The following is a 26026-nucleotide window of genomic DNA, read 5'->3' on the forward strand; positions in this document are numbered from 1 at the left end:
TAGGCCACAGGTGCCTTCCAGGCGGACCACAGGACTGGACTCCTTGCCCACCGGCTGCCCAACGCTGGCTGGCTGCACAAGTCGGGCTGAGAGAGATGCCACCTCTAAGGTTGCAGTGAAAAGCATAGTCTGTGAGAAAATCTTGTTATTTTTTTTGAAAAGTATTTTATTACTGCATGTTTGTCCATATTTGTGAATATGAACCCGAGCTCACCACGTGAGCCGTGGTTGTCACGGTGGCGAGGGTGAGAGTATGACAGGCGTGTGTGACAGCAGCTTGTAGGTATGGCTGCACCAGAGTAAATGCCAAACAAATAGTATGAGAAGTGTACTTTTTAAGAAATTAATTTATTTGAGTTATTTTTGAAATATAAAAATTGGTTGTATTTTTTAAAGCTATAATTCTTGTAGACATTCTGTGGTTAAAAATCTGTGCTTATTAAAAATGGTCATTTATGTTTTGCACTTCAGCTTTATGAAAAATAAAGTTTCTTTGGGAAGGTGACATTTGGCTTCCTGATTCAGAAGGGAGTTCTCTCAACGGGGCAGGAGAGCCTGTGGCTGATTCTCACACCAGGAGAGGATCAGGTGCCCCAGGCCCTCCCACCTGCCAGGGGGGTGGGGGGGATGCTGAAGACCATTTCCACAGCATACTGAGTTGCTAATAGAGAAATCCACATAGCGGGTGGCACCTTGTATAGACTTGTCTAACTTAGAATTCTGATTGAAAGCACATACATAGCAGAAGCTTATGGAATTTCCCTGTTTAGTTGTAAGGTCATAATTCAGTTCTCCTTTGGTGTCCTACCGGGTAACAAGATATGGGCAGCTTTTACAAGCTATGAACTTGGGTGTTTCTTACTTGCTGCATTGAGTCAGAGGAAACCCAGTAACACTACGAGAAGGGTGAGTAAAATTACTGAAATCTTTCCAATAGCTCTGCCCTACCCCGCTGTTTAAATGAATTAAGGCTAAATAATATTTCTTTTTTCCAGAATAGTTATAGTAGTGAGGTTCAGATTTAAACTTAATAATTTGTCCCAGACTTACTAACAATGAGGTTTAAATAGATTTTGATTTGTAAAGATAACATGAGAAAAGTCCCAAAAGAAACCCTCAGTGCAGAGAGTTGACCAGGTCCTGTGTGGGGCAGTGCTTCCCTCCTGGGAAGGGCACTGTGTCCTTGGGTAAATGCCTCAGGCAGTCCTGGTGGCTCCTCTAAGAGTCAAGCAGGCCTGGCAGAGGGAAAAGAGACGCAAAGCTCTCCACCTCCTCCCTGAGAGCTCTGATGGCGCTAAGGTGCTTCTCATCCCCTGCCAGTTTCTCCTTGAACTCCTTCAGGGTGGCCTTGACACCAACGTCGTTCTGAATCTGCAGAGTCAGTTCTATCCCTGTGTGGCAGAGACAAATGAGTCCTCTGGGGCTATGAGACACACCTGAGACCCAAATACCCCACCTGGGGGCGTGACAGCTATAGGTATTAACGTTGACCTCGGAAAAGATTCTTGTGAGATTCCTTCCTTGGGCAGGACAAGTTCATAAATGCCTCAGACCAGATGGTTTGCTAAGCAATTTCTGCTGTCTCCTGTCCCCAGCACTCAGCTTTGACACAGAAATGTCCTTCAGTGTCTGGGTCTCAACTGTCCAAAGACTCCGTACACACAATATGATGTGGCAAACTTCCAAACCCACACCCTTACCTTGGTGAATGAAGAGGGCTACTTTTTGGAACTCTTTTTCCAGAAGTCCTCGAGACGTCAGTGCTGGGGTCCCCAGTCGCAGCCCACTGGGCCGCAGTGCGCTTTTGTCACCTTCAACATAAATGGGCTCTGCAATATTTGGGTCGCACCCAAACTCACCACTGACCACTGTGCACTACAAAGGGGCACTTGTGCAAAAGGACAGGCCTGCAGATGGCGGTTGGATAGAAGAGCACATGTGATTTCCACACTAGAGGTGGAAGCCAAGGCACAGGCAGTGAGTACATTTTGACTGTGTCGTGGCCTTTGTTCCTACAAGTGAGGCTAGCATTTGTCTGAGTTTGGATTGCAACAGCCATACCTTAGGAACAACCCATGGAGAAATTCAGCCTGTTTTCCAGGGGCCTCTGCCTCCCTCATCAAGAGCCTTCCCCCTCAATCCCCTGTCCCTGGCAGGGTTACAGCCTGATGGAAAGAGTGGTCCAGGAGAGAGCCACAACTTAGCTCCCATCCAGCATAGTGTACTTCTCCCCCAATCAGCTGATGCTTGTCCACAGAGCCAGTTATCTCAGCTGTACCTCTGCCCTTAAGTGCAGATAGGAGAGGTGGAAGAGAAAACCAAGGGGGATTCTTACCTGGGCAGGTGTTCTTGTTGCAGGCAATAGAACAGGCTTCTAGCACCTTCTCAGCCCTGCCACCATCCGTGCCTTTGGAACGGAGATCCACGAGGATCAAATGGTTGTCAGAACCACCTGGAAACCAAGTTAGACATGTAGGAATGCAGACAGTCAATTCCGTGCCAAGTGAAGGAATGTCTCTTTTTCAGAAATGAGGGATGGGGAGGAAAGAGCTAAAGCAGATGGCGTCAGGAAGGTGAGTGCCCCACCATGTGTCCTGGGAGGCTTTAATCACCTGTAAAGGAACGATGCTGCAGGACCTGAGAGTTCGACAGAGGACAGAGCAGTGTAAAAAGGGTGCCTGCTAATGCAGAGGGGAGCTGTGAGGCAGAGGGGAGAATGGCCACACTGCCCACTGCAGTGACCCAGCACACTGGGTGCCAGCAAAGAGCCTGAGAGCTTGTCTGGGGAGAGGCAGCTTGCTCAGTGCCATCCATGGCTTCTGTTTTCTTTGACAAATCACTTGGGAAGCTCCCACACATCTCTGAAATCAATCCTCAAGGCTCCCTCTGAGGCAGCACCAGAGTAGCAGGTAGTAGTTCCATTTACAGTAACAGTGGGTAACCACTACCTTCACTGAGCACATATTAGGTGCCAGGCACTACTAGCCTGTCATATATTTTATCCCTAATCCTGTGAAGGCGATACTATCAAAGTGGTACAGGTGAAGATATGACACTTATAAGAACATTCTGGATCTGGCCCAAGGTCACCCAGAAGTCTTTCAAGTACCTGGATCTTTTCACTTTGAACTCTCATTAATACCAAGTCATTGAGGGGCAACAGCAATGACTTCCAAGATGTATGTGAGCTGAGTTAATGCTTAGCTCTGGACCCCACAGCTCAGAGCTTCAGTCACAGTCCCCACAGCCTCTCAGTACTAGCCATGTGGCTTTAGTCAGGCAGCTTGACACTGTGGAAGCTCAGATGCCCATTTGTAAAACATGACCAACAATATACAAGGCTGTCATGAAGTGTAAGTTAGGTGCCATACACAGTGCTTGGCCAGTGCTGGGCACGAGGCCGGTATCCAGAAATGCTGGCTGCAGTCATATTCACCACAATCCGCTTCAGCTGCCTGCATCAAGTCTTCAGAGAAGAGAAAACACAGTGGGATCACAGGCCTGGGAGCTCAGGAGGGGGGAGACTCCCTGGGAGGCTCCAAGCAGTAGGGCTGCCAGAGCTGCCTGTAGCCAGAGAGAGTGTGGCCGAAATCCTTGTGATGACTCAGATTCCTGGGGCTTTGTTACCGGAAGACGTGGAGGATGAAAGAGAAAGCACAGAAAGGAAGTGAAGCAAAACAGAAAAGAGGAGATATCCAGGACTGCTGAGAAGATGGTGTTTGCCTCAGCTCTGCCACTCACAAGGCTTGGTGGGGAGCCCACTCCTCAGATAGGGGGCTGTAAGCCCCACAGAGGGCAGCAGGCAGAGAGTAGGCACCTGCTATACAGGGAACCAGGACCCGCCTTCCTGGACCACCTACTGCTAGCATACATGGCAGCCTTGTCTGCCAGAAAAACTGTGCCATCCTAATTGAGTGAGCCCACAATGACCAAGGTGCATGGCACCTCTGGGCAAGGCCTTCACCAGGAAAGGCCATCTCACTCGGCACCTGCTCCTCTAGACGTGGCCCTGACTCATACCCCACCTGCAGCCGCAGTGCCACGCCACCAGCCTGCAGCCACACACTGACTGGGTGAGCCATGGTGTGAGGCTGTGTGCAACCACAAGGAGCAGAGTCGCAGCCTGGGGTCCGTGGGCGCCCCCCAAGTTTCTTTTGGTACCTGTTACTACTTTGTAGCCCAGCTCCATCAAAGTCTCAGCCAGAACCCTGCAGTTGGCCACCACCTGGTGCTGATAAAGTCTGAATTCTGGAGTCAGGGCTTGCTTCAGAGCCACAGCGACCCCTGGCAGGAAGAGAGAATGAGTTACTGTATTTTCAGACTATAAGACGCACCCCCCCCCAACCCCCACAATCTGGAAGGAAAGGGGGTGCGTCTTATAGTCTGAATGTAGCTCACCTAGCTCGCTGAGGGGCGGGGCACTGGTGGTGGAGCGGGTTTTTTCCCTATTTTCCTCCTCTAAAACCTAGGTGTGTCTTATGGTCCGGTGCGTCTTATAGTCCGAAAAATATGGTAAGTAGGAAGGGAGGCATCCAAAGACAGACTGACAAAAAAACTCATTTCCACCCAGGCTTCCTTGCTTTTCAGAGTCATGGAAAGGCTCTGATTACATTCACCCCTCCCCCCAACAACGATGACATATATATATATATATATATATATATATATATATATATATGGGTTTTTTAAAAAAGATTTTATTTATTCTAAGAAAGAGGGGAAGGGAGGGAGAAAAATACTGATGTGTGAGAGAAACATCGATCCGTTGCCTCTCGCACATCCCCAGTTGGGGCCCTGGCCTGCAACCCAGACATGTGCCCTGACTGGGAATCAAACCAGCAACCTTTCTGTTTGCAGGCTGTTGCTCAATCCACTGGACCACATCAGCCAGGGCATGACATATTTCTAACCCTACAGTCACCTGGCTAAACCTCCGGACCTCCTCTATTGGAGGTGCTTCTGAGGTGTAGCCTTTCTTCCAGGCACGGAAGTTTTGTGCTAATGAAGTGATCACAGCAAAGTTGTACTTATGCAAGATAGATTTTAGAGTCCTTTTAAAGCTTGACATGTGAAAGCAATTGCTTAGCTGCCCTGAAAGCTGATGATTTGATGCCAAGTTATGCAGATCTTTCTGATCAGAGTCCAGGTGAGAGGTGAGGCCTGTTCTACCCTGCACATCCAGACTGCGCTGGTACCCAGTGTTCAATCCTGAGGGCTGCCAATGGGGCACAGAAAATGGAGGCAAATGCAAAATGCATGTGCCCAAGACCCGCCACAGAGGCCTCTAATCAGTGTGTGTGGAAATGACTGGCAAAGGCCCAGAGTAGCCGGAGGCTGAGTAACACCACCATCTGAGGGTTGAAGGAACTGCAGGTGCTGAGCTTGAAGATACAAAAGGGGAATATAAAAGAAAATGCCCTGGTGGATGCCCCACCCCATGCTCTGGTACCTAAGTTCCTCATTCACTGTGTCCTCCTCTCCCCTCTTTGGAAACACTAGTGCCTCTCTTGATGGAGAAATTACACCTTTGTCCTGGGCTCTTCTAGCAATTGCTTTGTTCCAAAGAAGACAACGGAATAACGCCTGAGATCATCACAGATTCCCCAAGCCACTTGTAGAGAGAAGGAATCGGTCAATGACCGCCTGCTGGGGGATCATGGGGCCAGACAGATCCAGGGGGTGCTGGTGCGGCCCCACAGTCCAGGATGCTAGGGTCAGACACAGGTGCCTCTTCCCCCCCGGAGGACAGGATGTCAAGGGAGAGGCATTTTGTCCTTGCTCATCAAACTCCCCTGCGATGCATTCTTCCAGTTTTTTGTCAAATTCCTTCCCTGTTATTTCTTAAAGAGGCACATCCACAAAATGTGCCTGCCCCTCAGTTTTGCCTAGAGGTGGCCACTCATGTCCCCCTACCTTACACCAGTCACCAGTTCCCCTTGCCTCCCGTGTTAGATCTCCTAGACAGAGATATTCCTCTAGTTTATTACCAGCGTGGAAGTCCTGGCACAAACTTTGGTGGGCAGGTGAGATTGGAGTGAGGGGCCACAAGATGAACAAAAGCAGGAGAAACCTCGGACTGACTGCAAGGGGCCCGCCAGGGGGAGGTACCTCATCCGAAGGTTTGGCAATGTTTTACCAGCAATGGCGTGGTTGTGGGGGCCTCCCTGCAGTCCTGGGAACACAGCGGAGTTGATGAGCGACTCCAGGTTGTACAGGATCTCTTTGCCAGTTTTGGGATCCATGCCGCACACTCCTGGATGAAGAAAAATATCCGAATGGGCACAACAGATAGGCTGTCACCTCTGTTTTCTCCCTGCCTGTACTCAAACCCAGGCTGGCTCGGGGGGCACTCAGCACAAGCCTGGCCTCTACTGCTGGAGGCGAGCCCTGGTGTGAAATGCTGTCGGGCAGAGAGGGGAGCACTTCCAAGAGCAGGCGCACTTCCAAGCGTTGGCAGACTACCCTTTCACCGACAAAATGAAAAGGTGAAAATTTCCCTCCAAAGAGATTGTAACAAAGAACACTCCTTGTGCATATTTCCTCAAAGAAGTGTCAAAGAGCAGCCTTCTAAGATGACTACTTTGAGGGAGACAAGACCCATGTGGCTAGATACGGGGAACAAGTGAGGTTCATTTCAGAGTAAAAGTTAATAATCAGCAATATAAACTACTAATGTTGCTATAGAGCTTCTCGTGAGCCAGAATTGCTCTAAGCACTTTACCTAAATTAATTCATTGAAGCCTCACAAGAGTGGTCCAAAGGAACTGATACTATTATGATGATCCCAACTCTAGAGCAAGGAAATGAGGCACAGAGAGGGTGCACAAGCAGTCCAAGACCACAGTGAATATGGGGCACAGCCAAGACCTGCACCGGCTGGCTGGATCAAACAAGCCAAGGCACCAAGGGAGAAAAACATCTCCCAGGCTGGTGGGAAGGGTTACGGGCCACAGAACCCGCAACCCAACTGAAGGCCCTCAGAGGAGTTTAAGGGCTTCCAGTGCGTACATGGGTGTGTCTAGGGGCTTGGAGCCCCTGATTTGAGGGTAAAGAGAAATCCAGTCCCCAGAGGGCTGCTTTCTCTGCTGATACCAGGCTCATGCACCAGGGCCCACCATGGGCTGAATGAGGCCTGATCACCGCTCTGGCCTTCTCAGGTATGGGAATCCCAAATAGTAGGAGTACCTACATATCTATCAGCTGTAAGCGTTCCACTACTGGAAAGAGAAATTCCTTACTAAGATGATAAAACTGGCACTATGATTTATATATCAGTGCCTTATAGTTTGATTCGTGTGAGTCTTTAGGAGAAACATGGTGGGCTACAGCAAGTTCACCAATAACGCTGTACTGCGAGGCCTCCTGGTAGCCTGCCCAGCCATGCACGCCCTTCCTTTCACCCCAACAGCTGCCTCACGAGGAGGATTAGCTGAGCCAAAGAATGCTGGCGCCCAGCACAACAGCCTTCCTCCTCTCCCAGGACCCAGGGAGCCGTGCTCAGGGTTTCTTTCTAGGTCCCTTCTATAAAGACAGTCTTTGTCCCCTCCTAAGTAGCTCTTTCAGGGATCCCAAGATCTTCAAGGGACCCCAGGCAAGCACTTCCCGCAGCTTCCTAAACTAAATGTGAACACCCAGCCAATGCCAGCGCCCCACACCCAGGAGCACACCTCGCCTGTAGAAGATCATGCCAGCTCGGCAGCCTCTCAGGGTTTTGTGGGTGGTGGTGGACACCACGTGGCAGTGTTCAAAGGGGGAGGGCACCACTCCAGCTGCCACCAGCCCGCTGATGTGCGCCATGTCGGCCATGAGGTACGCCCCGTTGTCATCGGCAATCTTCCGCAATCGAGCGTAGTCCAGGTTTCGGGAGTAGGAGCTGGTTCCTAAGATGGCAAAGGCAACACTGTTGTCAGAGATACCCATGGCCAACCGAGGGTCGGCTGCAAGGTGGCCTCTGGAGATATATATATATTTGAAAGCTTAGAGATTCCTCCCTCTAAAATCTGAGAAAGGAAATGAAGAATATTCTTGAACGACATCTTTGTGCCAAAGGCAACCAGTCCGATCTCTGCCTCTTCAGTGTCATGGTAGTCGGGACGGCCCCCAACTATTATTGCCATCCACAGTTAGTCAAGAATGAACATTTCTAGATGCTTCTCTGAGGACAGCCTCACATCTTATTCCACCTAGTACTAATGGTGACAAGATAGGCATCTGTCCGAAAGAAGAAAATATACTTAGATCCAAGAAGCTCAGGTACCCAAGCAGAAACTAGCAGTGATCGAGGATAGGGTGGGGAACACCGCCATATCTTGGCTTTGGAAGAGGCCCAGGACTGGGACTAAGGCAGCGGTTTTCTGCCCCATTCGTCACCTGCAATAATCAGCTTCGGGTGGAAGAGGCGGGCGTTCTCCTCCAGCTGGTCATAGTTGATGTAGCCGGTGTCTGGGTTCACCTGCGGAATGCCATGGACACAGAGCTTAGGCTGCCCTCTCCAGCCTGCCTGCCGTCCCACCTGAACTTGAACCACCCATCAAGGACAAGAGGACTTCTTCCACATGCCCAAAGCTGTTTGCTCCTCTCTGCCATGAAAACAGGAAAGATGTCCCAGGCCAGGACTTGAGGGTGAGGTGTGACACCAGAGTATTCGGCCTGCACAAGTGGCACAGACAAGCAAGTATTGCTCTCAGACCCACGATGCCCTGAGGGGTCCCAGGGGGAAAAGTGAGCCCCTGAGCCCAGGGCTCTCCTGGGATGAGAAGGAATGAGAAAGCCACTGCAGAATGACATAGGAGCAGCAGACAAGCAAAGACACAGTTACCTTCAGGAATGAGACAAACTGCCTGCCAATAGCACTTTCAGTCCAAGTACAGTGAGGCCAGGAAAAGGAATAAAGGCATAAGGATTAGAAAACAAAAAAGCTGACATTACTCAGACACCACGATTGTGTACCTGGAAAAATCCAACTCCAGAAGCAAGCTATTAGAATTAGTAACTGAATTTAGCAAGGTCACTGGATATAGATCAAAAACCAAAAATCAATTATATCCATATACATATAAGCAGCAACAACCAGAAAATGAAATTTTAATAATTCTATCATTACATACTTTCAAAAGCCATAAAATATCTAACAAAAGATGTACAAGACCTCTACATAAAACCTTATTGAGAGAAATTTAAAAACACTTAAAAAATGTTATAGTAATGACAGCTGGGTGTGCTTGTGAAAGGACTGGTGACAGAAGAGAGCCAGGAAGAGAGAGTCCAGGGGACGGATGGCCCCGCAGGGCCGGCGTGGCCTTTCCACAGAAGGCGCGAGGTCGGCTGGACACCCACCACGAACACAATGGTGCTGCGCCCCTGCCTCAGCCACACACAGAAACCGGTTGCAGAAGGACTGCGGATCCATCTACACATGAGAGGTAAAACCACTTTCTTTTTTGGTAACACATTTCTTAGTAAGTTCATTCATTAAGGTTATGTTAAAGCCCTTATGCTCAGGGAAAGTACAAGTAATTGCAGGGGATTACTGTAGAAAAGACTGAGGGATGTGGGGCATGGGAGGAGGTGGTGAGCAACTTCCCGTGCCGAAGCCCCACCCCATGGGGGGAAGGATTTGCGGGGAGGTGGTGACCCTTTCCAAATTAACAAAGCACTTTCAGTTCAACACAGTGGCAGAAGCCTGTGTGCAAGGTTACAGGAACCAAGAAGTCAGGTGGAAAAGCAGGCTGAGAGGCAATTTGTGGTTTTTGTTTTGTGGTTTAAGGGTGTAGCTGATTCTTTCTCAGTCACCAGAACTCAACAAAAACTGTTACCTCGATGAAAAATCAACGGCTGATTCACAGTAAAAAAAGAATGGACATCATTCTACCAAAAATTTTTAAAAACAAAATTACCCCAAAGTCTGTTGCTACTCTCTCCCTCCACATTTTGCTTTGAAACTTGTGGGATTTTCTTTAAGGTTTTTTGTGTAATGTTGAAATTTTGACAATAAAATGGCTCTTGTTAGAATTCACAGGCATTTTTAACAAACTGTCCTGGGGCCAGAGTGGTATAGAGACTTTGGACAGGAAGGAAGGGAGGGTTCCTTAGTCACAAAGGAGGAGGGCATGGGGCAGAAGGTCCATGTTTCCCCACAGGGAGGTGGGACGCTTGGCCTTATGCTGGGCAGCCGACCAGAGGGTGAAAGAAGTCGCACTGCTGGCGGAGGCCTGATGGGTGGGTCAGAGAGGAAGCCTCATGGGCAGAGGAGGCTGTGGTGGTGGTGGCTGTGGGAGGCTCCTCGGGTTTGTGTCCTGCTACCTGACCACCAAGGCCGGTACCCAGAGAAGCCCCTCCAGCTGGTGAGCCAGCCGAGCTGGTCATGGTCCTGGTCCCAGCCACTCCACAACCCTGCAGGCCCACCACTGGGCAGTGAACACAGTAGGCCCTCCCTACTGCGTTCACGGGGCTGCAGCCTGTGTACTGCCTGTCAAAGACGGGGGTGGCTATGGGGAAACAGGGGAGCAGTCCTGGGCTTGCTAATGCCAGTAAGACGCTTTAGTAACAGCAGACACCGGGCCAAAAAGCGTAAGGCCCCCAGAGGCCTTGTCTAAGGATGGAAAGCAAGTCGCTGATTGCCCTGCCGCCATTCTTTTCATGATAAAAGAAACTGAAGGAATCAGCTTTCGTGGTCTAAGTGCAAAGACAGAGCACCGTGTTACTACTGTCATGTTTCAAAATCTATCTTCAAGGTCAGCGCTGGCCAGTGCGGCTACTATGACCAGAAATGCCAAGGCTTTCCATGAAGAGAAATGCACCATCACTTGTGCACAAAAAGCTTATGGGCAAATACTAGAACTGAGACAAAGGCTACAAACAGCAAACAATCAAGGACATGCAACAGTGACCACGGAATACCAAGAGAGAGCAATGGCTTGATTTTCTTAAAAGGATAAAATCATGTCTGACACCTTTGCTCACGGTGGGACACATGACAGTAACCACAAACAGCCCATCATCAATACACACCACGAGGAGAGTTCTGGACATAAGAAAGAATCATCCCGTACACAGAGTATACCATAAACAAGCCCGCAAGTTACCTCTTTTCTACCCATCTCTAATTATCTTTATAGGTAAGTCACTAGGCCCTTCATGATCCCATGAATCTTACATGCATTGTTTTGACCAAATTGTTTATAGATGAGCAGGGCCCCCCCCCCCCCCCCCAACAGACATGTGTCAGTCCTACGTGCGCACAAGGCCTGGCTGACTGGGCTAAGGAGAGCAGACCAGGCGCTGATAGTGGGCTGCTGGTTCCGGAGCTGGAGCTAGGGATGCAGCTGCTGTCACTAGGGGTCCAGGCACGGTGCACCTGGCTGCTGGAACTGTCATCCCAGCTGTCACTGCTCCCTAGTTCTGGAGTAGTCAGCACCCCTGCTGTGGCTGGAACTTCCTGTGCAGTTGCCTGCCCAGCCTGGATCCCTGTGTCCCTCCCAACTGTCCCCAGCTTGCCCCGTATGTCTGAGGAGTCCCCATGGCAGGAAAACGACAAATAGTGAAAGGAGAACACTCCTATAATGCCCGGTGAACAAAACATATTCCTACTGGGGCAGCCAAACATGGGCACTGGAGGCTTTCGGAGCACACTACAGAGCTATGCAGAGGGGCGCTCTTACCTTGTAGGGCATAGATTCAAAAAAGATGGACGTAGCAGAGATTTTCTTCTTATCTGTCATGAACCCGTGGGTCAGATGGCCTCCATCGGGCAGATCCAGGCCCATGATGCGTCCATGGGGTTCTACCAGGGCAGTGTACACTGCAAAGTTGGCAGGGGACCCTGGGCCGGGCAGACCAGAAGAGGCACCATTGCTTCTGCCCATGAGGCAGCCAGCAGGACCCCAAACTTGGCCACTAGGCCACCAAACAGAAGTGGCCAGAACAGACATCCACCATGAGGTAACAGAGTGACATGCTCCTCTCTGACTTCGTCTGGTTCCAATCCCTGTCACTTCCACAGCTTTCAGGCTTACAGCTAGCTTCAGACGTGATAACCATGAAAGGAAATTGCTTGGGGCTGGAGTTTTTACAAGAACAGCCCTTCCCCTTTTCCCTTCTCTTCACACAAAAGAACCTGATCTGAGGATTAGGTGGCCCATCTTATCTTACCTTGGCATCTTCTGGATCAATAAATCTTTTCTCCAAACTCTGAGCTTTGGCCTTTCAAAGGGTGGGGTGCTCAGACTTTGGAATGGTAACAATTACACCTTCCTTGTACCCCCTCTACCAACCCCCTTGAGAAGAAGGAAAGGGGGATGGTCAGGGACAGGGCGCTATCTTTGAGGGCTGAGAAAAGCCAGGGGACAAGGACATGGAGAAAACAACACACACACACACACACACACACAGAGAATGGGCTTCACTTATTTGTAACTTCTGTTTATGGGCAGTCCTCCTAGGACTCCTCTCCAGGCACATCAGCCCCAGGAGACTGGCCCCAGGCCTAGCAAGACCTGGTAATTACCTGAGTAGGGCTGGACGTTGACTCCCCAGCACTGGGGGTCCAGACCATAGACCTGCAGCGCTCGCCTCTGACAGAGGGTCTCCAGTTCATCGATAAACTCGGTGCCACCGTAATACCTGCGTAAGAGAAGCAGGGGACTTAGGCCCACTGTGGCATGGGGCAGAGAGGTCAGCCAAGCTGGGGTGGGGTAGAAGAGCCAAAGGGGAGAGACTCAGTACAGACTCCACATGACTCATCTTCCATCAGTGCCAAACACTATGACTTTGAACAAGTGTCTCATCTATAAGGAAATTCTGACAGAGCTACATGGGTGAAACGTGCATTTGCATTATGCAAAGTGAATAAGCCAGTGGTGACTGTACAAGCCCCCTTATGTAAGGTACCAAGAGTAGTCACGTTCACAGAGACAGAATGCGGAATGGTGGTTGACCAGGGGCTGGATAGGGTGGAGACAGTTGTTGGGTTTTGGGGGATTTTTTGCACTGCTAATAACATTTTACTTTTCATTTAATAATTACACATCAACATTTATCATATATTTATGGTTTTTATCTGTATAAATCCTAATAATCCTAATTCAATCCAAAAGAAAATTTTTAACACTTATGCATTATGGTCACGAAACACTTAAAAATTTTTAAATTAAATGTGTATACATTTTTTATTATAGTAAAAAAATAACAAAATTTACCATCTGAACTAATTTTTTAAAAAGATTTTATTTATTTATTTTTAAACAGAGGGGAAGGGAGAGAAAAAGAGAGAAACATCAATGTGTGGTTGCCTCTCACACGGCCCCTACTGGGGACCTTGCCAGCAACCCAGGCTTGTGCCCTCACTAGGAATCAAACCTGTGACCCTTTGGTTCACAGGCTGGCACTCAACCCACTGAGCCACACCAGCCAGGGCTGAACTAATTTTTTTAATCCTCACCTGAGGACATTCTTTTTTCACTGCTTTTAGAGAAAGAGGAAGGGAAGGAGAGAAAAACTTGGATGTGAGAGAAACATCAATTGGTTGCCTCCCGTACTCACCTGGACCAGGGATGGAAACTGAAACCTAGGTAAGTGTCCTGACCGGGAATCGAACCCACAACCTTTCAGTTATGGCACTACACTGACTGAGACACACCTGCAAGGGCTCCATCTTAACCTTTTTCAAGCACACAGTTTAGTAAGTAGTATTAAGTGCCTCACGTTGATAAGTACATCCACGTTGTACAAGATAGAACTTTTTCATCCTGCAAAACTGAAGCTCTACACCCACTGAATGACAGCTCCCCACTTCTCACTCCCCCAGCCCCTAGTGACCACCACTCTACTTTCCATCTCTATGATTCTGACTACTCTAAGTACCACATACCAGTGGACTCATGCAGTATTTGTCTTTTTGTGACCCGTTTATTTCGTTTACCACAATGTCCTTAAGATCCACCCTAGCAGCATGTGATAGGATATCCTTCTTTTTTAAGGCTGAAGGACAGCAAATATGTACTATATTCGCTTGTCCATTTGTCCATCAGTGGACCCCTGGGTTGCTCCCATCCATTGGCTCTTGTGAATAATGCTGCTGTGCACATGGGTGTGCAAATATGTGTTTGAGGTCCTGCTTCCAATTCTATTCAGTATATACCCAGAAGTGGAATTGCTGGGTTATATGGAAATTATATTTTTAATTGTTTAGGGACTTCCACATTGTTTTCCACAGTGGCTTGCACATTTTACATTTCTACCGACAGTGCACAAGGGTTACAATTTCTCTCCATTCTCACCAGCACTTGTTTTGGTTTTGATAGTAGCCATCCTAATGGCTGTGCAGTGATATCTCATTGTGATTTTGATTTGTATTTCCCTAATGCTATGAGTTGAGCACCTTTTTGTGTGCTTGTTGGCAGGAGTTACTGCTTAATGGGTACAGAGCTTTGTTTATGCAAAACAGAAAAGTTCTGGAGATGGTGGTGGTGGTGGTTGCACCATGCTGTACCTGTACTTAGTGCCACTGAACTGGGCATTTCAAAGGGGCAAATTTTCTATTATGCCTATTTTACCACAATAAGGAAAAAGGGGGAATGAAAGAATTTTACTCACAATGAGGCTGGTTAATAAGAAACTAGGAAAATTCCTTGGCAACTGGAATGGGGAAACCGAGACAGACAGCTGGATGAACTGGTTGAGCAATTTACAGCCAGATACAGAAGGTCACCAGGTAAGGCCCTGGCAGAAGGCCCTGGGTGCCTCGCATAATGGGCAAAACTGCTGCCAGACCTCGTCCCCAGCGTGGCCTTTCCTTCCCTGGCATATAGCTGGTCATGTGGTTTAGACCCCCTGCCCTGGTGCCAACCCATCAGTGGAGACCATGACCCTGAAAAGATACACCTGGAAAAGCTGATGAATACTGTATTGAGATCTTTCCCTAAGACCTCCCCCAGAGTCCTCTCTGTAACAGGAACTCAGGTACGCTTGCCATGAATAAACAAAGACATTCCCATCACCATCGATTCCAAGAGTTTTAGGAGCTCAAGCACCAGAAACCAAGCACAAAGACCAGATAGTTCTGATCATACCACAGTTTGAAAACACCTGGATTCGAGTCCCAGCTCTGCTCCCTGTGTGCAAACTTGACAGATCACTGAATTTGAGTGAGTCTTAGCTTTCCCATCTTTAATATGGGGAACACAGCACTACTTTCCCTACTGCGCTGCCAGGAGGAGCAACTGAGATATTAATTGTGAAAGTACCCAGTGAACCCTTCAAGGCACAAAGCAAGTTAGTTATTCACAGCACGAGAAAGATAAGCAGTCAAAGAGTTGATCTGGTTTTGGACCCTTCTACAGAGAGCTTCAGGGCATCTCAGGATAGAAGGCCAGTTCAGCTCCAAGGGCGCCCCTCCTTGCTCTATGTCCTTCGGGACACAGATGTACACATTTGCAAAAAAATATGCATCAGATTCTGTAATCATCACTTTTGCCTGATGATGACTGTAAAAAAAAAAAAAAAGAATATACTGTCTCGGGGTTCTCAGGGTGAAGGAATGGACTGAAATCGCTGCATATGGAAACCCAACATTTATAACACAGAAAGGGTTTCCAGTACCACAGGTTCAGTTTCCACTCCTGAGCCACTCCTGAAACGGATCCTGAGACAGCAACAACCACACTCCAAACATCACTCTGAGTACTTACTGACCGTCTTCCAGAGGCTGGATGACCGTTCAGCAGCTCCATACTCCTCTATGGACTGGCCTGTTATTTTAGAAAGCCCCTGAGGGACTTTAAAGTGACTCTGAGTCCAGCTGCTCCTAGAACACCAGTGCTGTCACATGCTGGGCGCCGAAAAAAAGTTATGTCAGAGAGCAGGAGGGGACAGGAGTCCTCACGTGATCCGGATTCTGTGCTGATTGGGGACCTCACCTCGCTAAGTCAGAGCAGGCTTTTGATAACATTCACGTACCTCTGGCCTGGGTACCCCTCAGAGTACTTGTTATTTAGGCAAGAGCCAAGGGCCTCCAAAACTGCTCTGCTGGCGAAATTCTCTGAAGCGATCAGCTCTAATCCAACCCTCTGCCGTTTGCTTTCCTTCTTAATGATGTTGTAAACCTGATGAGAAAAAAAACAGATGCTAAACATCCGGATCTTGGAATCCAGCATCTTTCTCCGATCAAAGCCATAACCTAGTGAAGACAAGGACCACCGTTAGAGAGCCATGTTTTGTGCTCAGAAGCTGACCATGACCCAAAGAGCCAAACTCAAATGTACTTAAAATAAGTATCTCACTCAATTTTTAATTGTATACCATCTTGTTATCTTTATTTCTACATTTCACCATGTTTTTCTTCCCTGAGCCTTGTTCCTTGCTTCTCTCCTTTAAAATAAAGACAGAAAGGAGACCAGTGGTCGCCTAGGGTTTGGGAGCCTGATCAGGCAACTGCTAACGGGTTTGAGGTTTCTTTGTGGGAGGGCAAAGGTGTCCTGAAGTTGACTGTGAAAACACTAAAAACCACTGAATTGTGCATTTTAAATAGATGATTTGTATGGTAGTTGAATGATATCTCATGTGTAAAGCTGCTATAAAAATGCATTATAAAAGTTGCTTCTTGGTGTCTAAATGTCCCCTCTGAACTGTATCAAAAGGATGCTACCTCAGTGACCCCTCTCCGCGGCCCCCCTCAGCCAGCACAGCGCGCTGTACTTTGTGAACTGGAGAGCACTTAAATTTGCCCTGAAAGGGCCTTTAGCACTTTGTCAGCTGCTGCCTCTAAATCTGGCACTCCTGCACTAATTGCAAGGCTACTCTGAATAAAGTATTTTTAGGAACCCCATGAAGACCCCCCACACCTCACCTCTATGTCGTTGTCTTTCAGCGGCTGTGCCAACATTTTATCATGCGAGCGCCACAGGTCGGCATCCTTGGGAGCCCTGTTGACCTCAGTCGCCATTGCACCGGTTCAAAGTTGCCTAAAAATGGAAGAACTTTCAACATGAAATTTACTCAAAGCTCACTGAAACCTGTCAGTTCTCTGAGTTGCTAAAGGACCAACACTATTTTTTACCCTTTCCCTCAGAACTGCCTGGTAAACATGAAGATATTCTATTGCAAAACCACTTTGTGGGACTCCCAGTTCCTTTCTGAACTGTGGCTATCAGCTTGTTATCCCGTTAGTAATGAGAACTATGCCCGCTCCCTAGGAACCCTGACCCAGCCAACAGATAGCTCTACGCTGCCTTTTCTCAACTAGCCTCTTCCTGGGTGTGGCTTATCTCTCCAACTAAATTCACCTCCTTGAAGGCACAGGCTATGTGTTACTTTTATTTTTTTAAATCTTCCACAGAATCCAGTGCAGCCAGACATGAAGTGATATTTGCCAAATGCCTGAACAAATAAATTACTGACTTACGTGTTATTTTTTCCATTTTTCCAGAATGAAAATGAGGCTCAGAGCCCTGGCTGGTGTGGCTCAGTGGACTGAGCACCAGCCTGTGAACCAAAGGGTTGCTAGTTTGACTCCCAGTCAGGGCACATGCCTGGGTTGCGGGCCAGGTCCCCAGTGAGGGGCGCTGAAGAGGCAACCGCACATTGATGTTTCTCTCCCTCTCTTTCTCTCTCCCTTCCCCTCTCTAAAAATAAATAAATAAAATCTTTAAATAAAGGGAAGTAAGGCTCAGAGAAGCACAGTATCTTAGCCCATGGCTGCACAGCAAGTTGGCCATGAAGGTCAGACTCAAAACCCCAAATCACACGCTCTAAGTACCCACAGGTTCCTGCTTAAACTGCAAGTCAAAGCACGCACTTGCTTAAATATAACCCCCCGTAAGAATTATAGGTCAGATCTGTGTGTTGATATTTTTCATCAGAAAACTGCATCCCATTAAAATACTGGAAAATATACATTTCTTAACATGTTTCTACAAAAAAACAAGAATTTGTGATCGATCAGTGGCATCCCCCCTAGTGTGAAAGTTTAAATATGTACAGGAACCAAACTCCCTTATCAACAGTTGGCAGCTTTTCTGTAGTTTTCCAATAATTTGGTAAGTTTTCACCCAAAATGGATTCATTTGACAGCTATTTATTGAGGACTTCTCTGTGCCGCCCCTGCATTGCTATTGGGAACACAGTTGCGAACTTAACGGACTGGGGTCTTGCCTTCAAGGGACTTCCCTGGTGGGGAAGATGAGTAGCGAACAAAACAAGTGCACTGTATGCAGAAGGGTGAAATGAGCAAAGTGCCACGAAGGACAAGAGCTGGGTGCTGGGGACACAGAGCCAGGGGCCTCTGCTAGGACAGGACATTATAAGAGAGCCCATTTCCCGAGAGTACTGTGAAATAATAAATCCATATTGGTCTCTGCTCCTACAACCCTTGTGATTTCTTAAGTGATAAGAGCAGAAAGGGCATCTCCTGTTCTAATGGGGAGACTCTGGGTGGCTCCTGGATGGCCTGGTCACCAGAGACCAAGCCCTGATTAGAAGCCTGGGATTCTCAGCACCATCCCCACATCTCCCCAGAGGTGAGAGGGGCTGGAGTGATGGTAATCATACCCATGTAAGGGAGCCCCATGAAATCCTAATAGTAGGGGTTCACAGAGCTTCCACGTGGGTGGATATCCACACCGGGAGATGACGCAACCCAACTCCACGGGGACAGAAGCTCCTGTGCTCAGGACTCTCCCAGACCTTGCCCTGGCTGTTTGTCTGTATCCTTTATCATATCTTTTAAAAAACTGGTAAATGTTAAGGGTCTTCCTGAGTTCTGTGAGCTACTCTAGCAAATGATGGAATCCACAGAGGGGGGTCACGGGAACCTAATTTGTAGCCAAGTTGGACAGAAGTTGCAGGGAACCTGGGGACATACTCCTTGTGGTCGACATGTGAAGGAGGGTGGTCTGGTGGAACTGAATTAACCCAGGTTACTATCAGAACTGAATTGAACTGCAGACACCCAGCTGGTGTCACTGAACTGCTGATGGGTGGGAAACCCCCACACACCTGCTGTCAGAAGCGTGAGTGTGGTAGTGGTGTGAGAGTAGAGAGAAACACAGCAGAAAGGTTATAGTTGTTCCTATACAAGTACACACACAGTACAATTTGCTAGACTAACTGTGTTTAATTTGTACATTATTTAATTTGTATTTTATTTAATACCCATAAAATAAAATAGTCCAATAGTCCCAAGTTACAGTGATCCTCCTTAATCTCTGGCAGAGCTCCTAAAAAGAAGCTATCAATAATCTCTAACCAGGAAATTCCTAATTGGGGCTTTCAAGCAGCCATACTCACAAGATTAGAAATGCAGCCACCCCTGCAAAACAAAGGTGGAAGCACTGGTATGTCATGCAATGGACACATGTGGCAACAGCTGAGCCCCCCTGCCGAGGGCGGGCGGGCAGGCAGGCAGGCTGGCAGCCTTGAATGTGGCTGGCCAGGCCTGCATTTCCTCCAGAGGTGGAGAGGCATGTAAATGGTTCGGGTGCTATGTCCATGGCTTCTCCATGCTGACCTCTGTGCTCAAGAACCACCAATTCAACCTGTGCACCTGTGCGTGGGCCAATACACATGCCCTCAGCAGGTGGTAGGCCCACCAAAAAAGCACCAGAGCCAAAACAGGCCCCTTGGTCTTTGGATGTCAAAGAGAAAAGCTTCTTTTAAATATTGACTAGTAGGGGGGTTGCTATAAAGGGGATAAATGGTAATGGAAAAAATACAATTAAAAAATATCAGGTCAAAGTTAAAAGGGATTTGAGGGCGGCAAGTGAGAGAGAAGAAAACTACCAACCATCAAACAACTCAAGTCCCCGTGGAACCCTCCTCCTGTGAGCAGGTCAGACAGACAAGGCGCTCTGAAAGGCATTCAGTTCCACCGTGCTCAGGAACAAGAACAGCATCTGGCCTCCCTCTGCATCTCATTAACGTCACTTCCGGGTGTCAACCTGCTGCCCTTTGCCCTGGTTGCAAATATTTTCCTTATTCAAGATGTTACTTCTAAGCCATACTTAAAGCCATACTTAGTTCTTAACCCCAGGCTGTGCAGGGGCCAGAGTGCAATGGGTGGCCATCACCCCCTTCCCAGGCCAGCAGTGCCCCACCCCCGCAACTGCCCACTCACTTGGAGTTCTCTCCCCTGCATCCTGCTACCACTCAGATCAAGGCATCCCCCAGATGCAGCACTTAATCCATGCCTTCATTAAATTCATATTCTCAAGTCCACATTAAACTTTTTTAACCATGAAGAAGTTTGAATTCTTCATTCAGAGTACAAGATTCTTTATCTTGTTTCAATTAAATCAATTATAGATATAACCTATTTTGTCTGTGAAGTCAATTAAATCTATTATATCCAGCGGCATCCTGAATTACGTTACAGTAAGCAAGACAAAGATCCTGGGTGTGATGCACCAACTTGACTGGGCTGAGGGATGCTGCTCACTGCATAACAGTGTGGCGTGATCCTCACCTCAACTTTGGGAGAGAGACCCAAGTCACCCGCCTCCCCATGCCTCCAAATCTCGGACCCTGGGCCTTGGTCACAACTGGAACCACCCTGTTGCATGTCATCTGTCTCACCCAGATTCTGTGATCTCTAAAGAAGAGAAAACTAAGGCTCAGAGAGCTGAGTGATTTAAGGTCACCTAATGAAGAGAATCTGAACTGTTTCACCTCTAGTTCCAAAGCCCTTCTTCATCACACTGCACTAAATAAAAGCCTAATTACCCACCTCCACTGCATGTTCCCTCAAGTAAGAAATTAAAACTTTGATTTCATAACAATCTAAACTGGTGTTTCCAGAGCAGCACCTGCCTGATTGATGGCAAGTGTCTGCGCTGTGCTCGGCTGACCAAGGTTCACTTGACTTCCAGAACCTCGAAGCACGGGGCACGAAGCACGGGGCACCAGGCACCGGGCCAAGGACTCCACAGTGAGACGTCTGTCTCCTCCAGCAGGGGCGGCAGACTGCAGACAAGGCGCAGTCCTCCACCACTCGATTTTGGTTGCGCACTCCGAAAGCAGCGTGACCACTAACGCAGTAGTTGGGAGCGAAGGCTTTGGTGCGCCTGGGTTCGATTGCGCGCTGTGCCATTTTACTAGCTGCAAGGTCGCGCCTAAATCGGCCCTTCTCTCCGAGCCTCACCTTCTTCATCTGTAAAATGGGCTACAGGATAGCACTCTATTCACAGCTCTGTTATGAGGATACTGTAGCATGTGAAGGGCTGCGCTTAAATGTTGAATAGTTAACCAGAGAATGCTTAGGAGGGAGCGGCAGGTGTTAAGCCGAGGCCCCCACCTCTAGTGCATTTGTGTGTCGCCAGGTACGGGAGCTGCTGCTTCACGGCCGCCCAACCCCTCACCCCACGCACTAACAAGGCGCTCCCCACTTCCTCGGGCCTCTCAGCGCCACGTGGGGGTGGGGAGTGCCACCAGAAGGCGCTCACAGCAAAGCGCTCAGCGAGCACCGGGGTCCCCGAGGCCCTGGACCCGAAGCTGCCCACCTACCGAAAAGAGCTCCTGTGCACCACGCTGGCGATACCTAGCCCAGGTTCCTGGACGAGCTACCCGAATTCGCGACCCAGGCCGCGCAGGCGCCAAGTGACCCGCCGGGCCGGCTCCAAAGTGAAAGGCGCGCAGCAGCTGGGGTTACTCCGCACCTGGCGCGCGCCGCCAGCCCGCCCCGCCTCTGGAAGCGCCCAATCAGAGTGCGGAGGCGTGACCCTCTGAGGCGGAGTGGTGGACAGGCCTGGCCCCCAGGGTGCAAGTGGCAGGGTGCGCCAGATCCACCAGGCCCGGGCTGTCTGGGGCTGGCGGCAAGCCAAGGCAGCGGAGATTTCCCGCTGAACAGCGGGAGGTCCTGTCCCAGTAACTTGGGTAGGCCCTGGGTTGGGGGTGAATTTAGTTGCTTATATTTAACTTTTTCATTGTCCTATTTACAGTTTAGCACAGTGGACATTTAAACAGGACAAACGTGGGTTCGAACTTCAACACTATTACTCTGTACATGTGGAATCCTATGCCAGTGACTTCACTTTTTGACTTTCATGTGTCTAATTTTTGAATTGGAGATAATTAGATCTGCCTGGAGTGGCTGTCAGGAGGACTAACAGATCTAAAACACTTAACATTATTCCTGACACATAGTAAGGGCTCAATAAATATTAGAATATAAATAATAAGAATAATAAAAACCAAGAGACTGCACAATATAGGGAAAAGAGCTGACAAAGATTCTCTCCTTAACCAAATTCTACTCAGGCCGTCCTGAACTCTTTTTTTTTAAATCTTCACCAGGGAACATACTGATTTTATTATTTTTATTTAAAGATTTTATTTATTTTCCCTGGCTGGTGTGGCTCAGTGGACTGAGTGCCTGCCTACAAACCAAGGGATCGCCAATTCAATTCCCAGTCTAGGGCACATGCCTGGGTTGCAGGCCAGGTCCCTGTTGGGGTGCATGGGAGACTTCCTACAGGGGGAGGGAGGGAGAAAGAGAAGGAGACAGGTATCAATGTGTGGTTGCCTCTCGCATGCCCCCAAACGGGGAACCTGGTCCACAACCCAGGCATGTGCCCTGACTGGGAATCCATTGGGCAACATTTTGGTTCACAGGGCAATGCTCAATCCACTGAACCACACCACCCAGGGCCATGCTTATTGATTTCAGAGAGAGGGAGAGAAATTTCTATCAGTTGCCTCTACTATGAGCCCCTAGGGCAGAACTTGCACCCAAGGCATGTGCTGTGACCTGTAATTGAACATGCGATCTTTCGATTTATGGGACAATGCTCCAGCCAATTGAGCCACCCTGGCCAGGGGACTCATGAAAACTTTTTCAGTGAAGCCTGTGGGGGGTCAATACATGGCTCTCCCACCACCTGTGACAGGGTTGACCAAGAGGCCCCTGGCCAGAGGAATGTGTATCGTTTTGAGAATGGGTTGTAACTCCCTCCTTATCTCCTTTTGAGAGTGGCTTCTGGCCCTGTAACTGCTTCTTGACCTTTTCTTTTTGCACGTAAACACTGAGGTAATGTAGTTTAGAGTCATGCATGGCACAAGTGCCTCCTTTGTCTGGGACGCCTTGTAACAAGCCTCAGATTGGAGGAGGTGCAGTCTCTCTCACACCGACCCACTGGCATCGGTGCACTGCCCTGTAATGTGAGTAGTAAACGTCAGGCATGTTCACATTTGCTACTACACTGGGTGTTATTTTCCTGGAATATCATGAACTTTTAAGCAGCTTCCTGGTTTAGAGTTCCTGCGTTACAGCCTGAATTTTAGACTTTCGTACTTGTCTCTGCGTTGTCCAGTTTTAGCAAGGATGCTGCTAATTCAGTTTCACTAGAACCCCTGACCCTCCATAGCTGGTTGGATTCCTCATGCTCCGCCACCTGGGTGATGTCTGATCACCCTGGCCTAGTCAGTTTAGCCAGAATCCCAGTTACCCCTGATGTTTCTTCCTCTAATTTTCCATCCACTGACCCAAACCCTGCTCCTTGGCTGTAAAGTCCAATTTGCCCATGCCATATACAGACTTGAGTCCAATCTCTCTCGCCCACAGTGGTCCCTGTACCTATTGAAATAGTCCCCCCTTGAATAGTCTTCCTTACTCTGTCATTGAATAATTTGTTCTTTAACAGCTTCTAATCTTTTAGTCCTTAGTATACTACAACACTCAACCTCTCGCAATGTCAAGCAATTTTCTTTTTCTTTTTTAAAAAAATATTTTATTTATTTTAGACAGAGGGGAAGGGAGGGAGAAAGAAAAGGAAAGAAACATCAATGTGTGGTTGCCTTTTGAGCACCCCAGGCCCAGGCATGTTCCCTGCCTGGGAGTAGAACCAGTGACGCTTTGGTTCGCAGGCCGGCCCTCAGTCCACTGAGTCACACTAGCCAGGGCTTCAATTTTCTTTTTTTAAAGTATATTTTATTGATTATGCCATTAAAGTTGTCCCATTTTTGTCTCCCCCTCTGCCCTGCACCACTCCCTTCCACCCACATTCCCCCACCCCCTTAGTTCATGTCCATGGGTCATATATATAAGTTCTTGGCTTCTCCATTTCTTATTCTTTTTTTTTCTTTTTATTTTCTTGTTTAATTTTGTTATTCCCTTTATCCCCCTCCTCCTTGCACCTCCCACCCTCTAGCACTACCCCCCACCACTTAGTTCGTGTCCATTGGTTGTATATATAAGTTCTTAGGCTTCTCCATTTCCTATACTATTCTTAATCTCCCCCTGTGTATTTTGTGCCTACCTATTATGCTTCTTATTCCCTGTACCTTTTCCCCCATTCCTCCCCTCCCCCCCCCACTGATAATCCTCCATGTGATCTCCATTTCTGTGATTCTGTTCCTGTTCTAGTTTGCTTTGTTTTTGTTTTTTAGGTTCAGTTGTTGATAGTTGTGACTTTGCTGTCATTTCACTGTTCATAGTTTTGATCTTCTTCTTTTTTTTTTGACAGGTCCCTTTAACATTTCATGTAATAAGGGCTTGGTGATGATGAACCCCTTTAACTTGACCTTCTCTGGGAAGCACTTTATCTGCCCTGCAATTCTAAATGAAAACTTTGCTGGAAAGATGAAGCTGGATAGTTTCATCTTGGATGTAGGTCATTGCCTTTCATGACTTCGAATGCTTCTTTCCAGCCCCTTCTTGCCTGCAAGGTTTCCTTTGAGAAATCAGCTGATAACTTTATGGGAACTCCTTTGTAGGTAACTGTCTCCTTTTCTCTTGCTGCTTTGAAGATTCTCTCCTTACCTTTAATCTTGGGTAACTTAATTATGATGTGCCTTGGTGTGTGCATCCTTGGGTCCAACTTCTTTGGGACTCTCTGAGCTTCCTGGGCTTCCTGGAAGTCTATTTCCTTCATCAGATTGGGGAAGTTTTCCTTTATTATTTTTTCAGATAAGTTTTCCATTTCTTTCTCTTCCTCTTCTCCTTCTGGCACTCCTATGATTCAGATGTTATAGCATTTAAAGTTGTCCCAGAGGTTCCTAAGCCTCTCCTCATTTTTTTTTTTAAATTCTTGTTTCTTCATCCTTTTCCAGTTGAAAGTTTATTTCTTCCTTCTGCTCCAAATCATTGAATTGAGTCCCAGTTTCCTTCCCTTCACTGTTGGTTGCCTGTATATTTTTCTATATTTCACTTTGCATAGCCTTCACTTCTTCTGTTTTGCAACCATACTCGATCATTTCTGTGAGCATCCTGATTACCAGTGTTTTGAACTCTGCATCTGATAGGTTGCCTATCTCCTCATCACTTAGTTCTTTTTCTGGTGTTTTGATCTGTTCTTTCATTTGGGCCATATTTCTTTGCCTGGGTGCACCTGTTAAGTTGTAATGGGCAGAGCCTTAGGTATTCACCAGGGTGGGGCAACCCCCTTTGTTGCGTTGTGGAACTATATGTGGGGGAGGGGTCAGAGAGAGAATAATGCCACTTGCTTGACTCCTGCCCCACTTTCAGTTCCTTCCCCCCACTACCCAGAAGCAAATTGTGCCCTTCTGGTGCTGATTCCAGGGGGGGTGGGTTTGTGTATGTTCTAGGACCTTGTGGGTCTCTCCAATGAACACTCCTATGAGGCTGGGAGTTTCTCCTGCCATTGCAACCCCCACAGGTTTTACAGCCAGAGGTTTTGAGGCTTTATTTCCCCACACTGGGACCCTGAGAACCCACTCTTTCTGGGTCACCTCACAGGCCACACTGCTCTGTGCCTCCCCCAATCACAGAAATTGGGGTATATGTCTGTCTCCCTCTGACCTGCAAGGAAGGTTTGGAATGATTTTTAAAAATCACTCATATTGCTCAGCAAAGTGCCTGGAACTAAGTAGGTGCCTAAAGAGTGTTGAGGAAAATGAGGTTAAAAATAAACCTAAAATGGCCCTGGTCAGTGTGGCTCAGTTGGTTGGAGTACCATCCTGTAATGAAGGGGTTACAGCCCAATTCCCCGTCAGGACACATGCCTAGCTTGTGGGTTTGTTTCTGGTCCGGACTTGTGCGATTCCCCATCCAGGTGCATATGGGAGGCAACTGTCGATGTTT

The 26026-nt window shown here is 48.1% G+C and overlaps 1 protein-coding gene across 1 annotated transcript; it reads right to left on the reverse strand.

The window, feature by feature from the left end:
* Positions 1-329: 329 nt before the first annotated feature.
* Positions 330-21648, reverse strand: SHMT1 (serine hydroxymethyltransferase 1). Its single transcript, XM_024564640.3, has 12 exons — positions 21493-21648; positions 16844-16958; positions 15955-16100; positions 12506-12621; positions 11661-11821; positions 8371-8452; positions 7668-7880; positions 6137-6253; positions 4162-4284; positions 2336-2452; positions 1701-1811; positions 330-1391 (listed from the first exon to the last, which is right to left on the reverse strand). The coding sequence occupies exons 2-12, from the start codon at positions 16937-16939 to the stop codon at positions 1219-1221; spliced, it is 1455 nt and encodes a 484-aa protein (XP_024420408.1). The 5' UTR covers positions 16940-16958; positions 21493-21648; the 3' UTR covers positions 330-1218.
* Positions 21649-26026: the final 4378 nt, after the last annotated feature.

The sequence above is a fragment of the Desmodus rotundus genome, chromosome 9, assembly GCF_022682495.2.
Source record: "Desmodus rotundus isolate HL8 chromosome 9, HLdesRot8A.1, whole genome shotgun sequence".
NCBI lineage: Eukaryota > Metazoa > Chordata > Mammalia > Chiroptera > Phyllostomidae > Desmodus > Desmodus rotundus.

What these genes read in the sequence shown, in the direction of transcription:
- SHMT1 (XM_024564640.3), bottom strand. Translation starts at nt 16,939, where the DNA reads ATGGCGACTGAGGTCAACAGGGCTCCCAAGGATGCCGACCTGTGGCGC. An exon ending in CAACGTCCAGCCCTACTCAG is followed by an intron (nt 11,822 to 12,505) that starts GTAATTACCAGG and finishes TGCCCGGCCCAG; the next exon opens with GGTCCCCTGCCAACTTTGCA. An exon ending in CAACAAGAACACCTGCCCAG is followed by an intron (nt 1,812 to 2,335) that starts GTAAGAATCCCC and finishes TTTATGTTGAAG; the next exon opens with GTGACAAAAGCGCACTGCGG.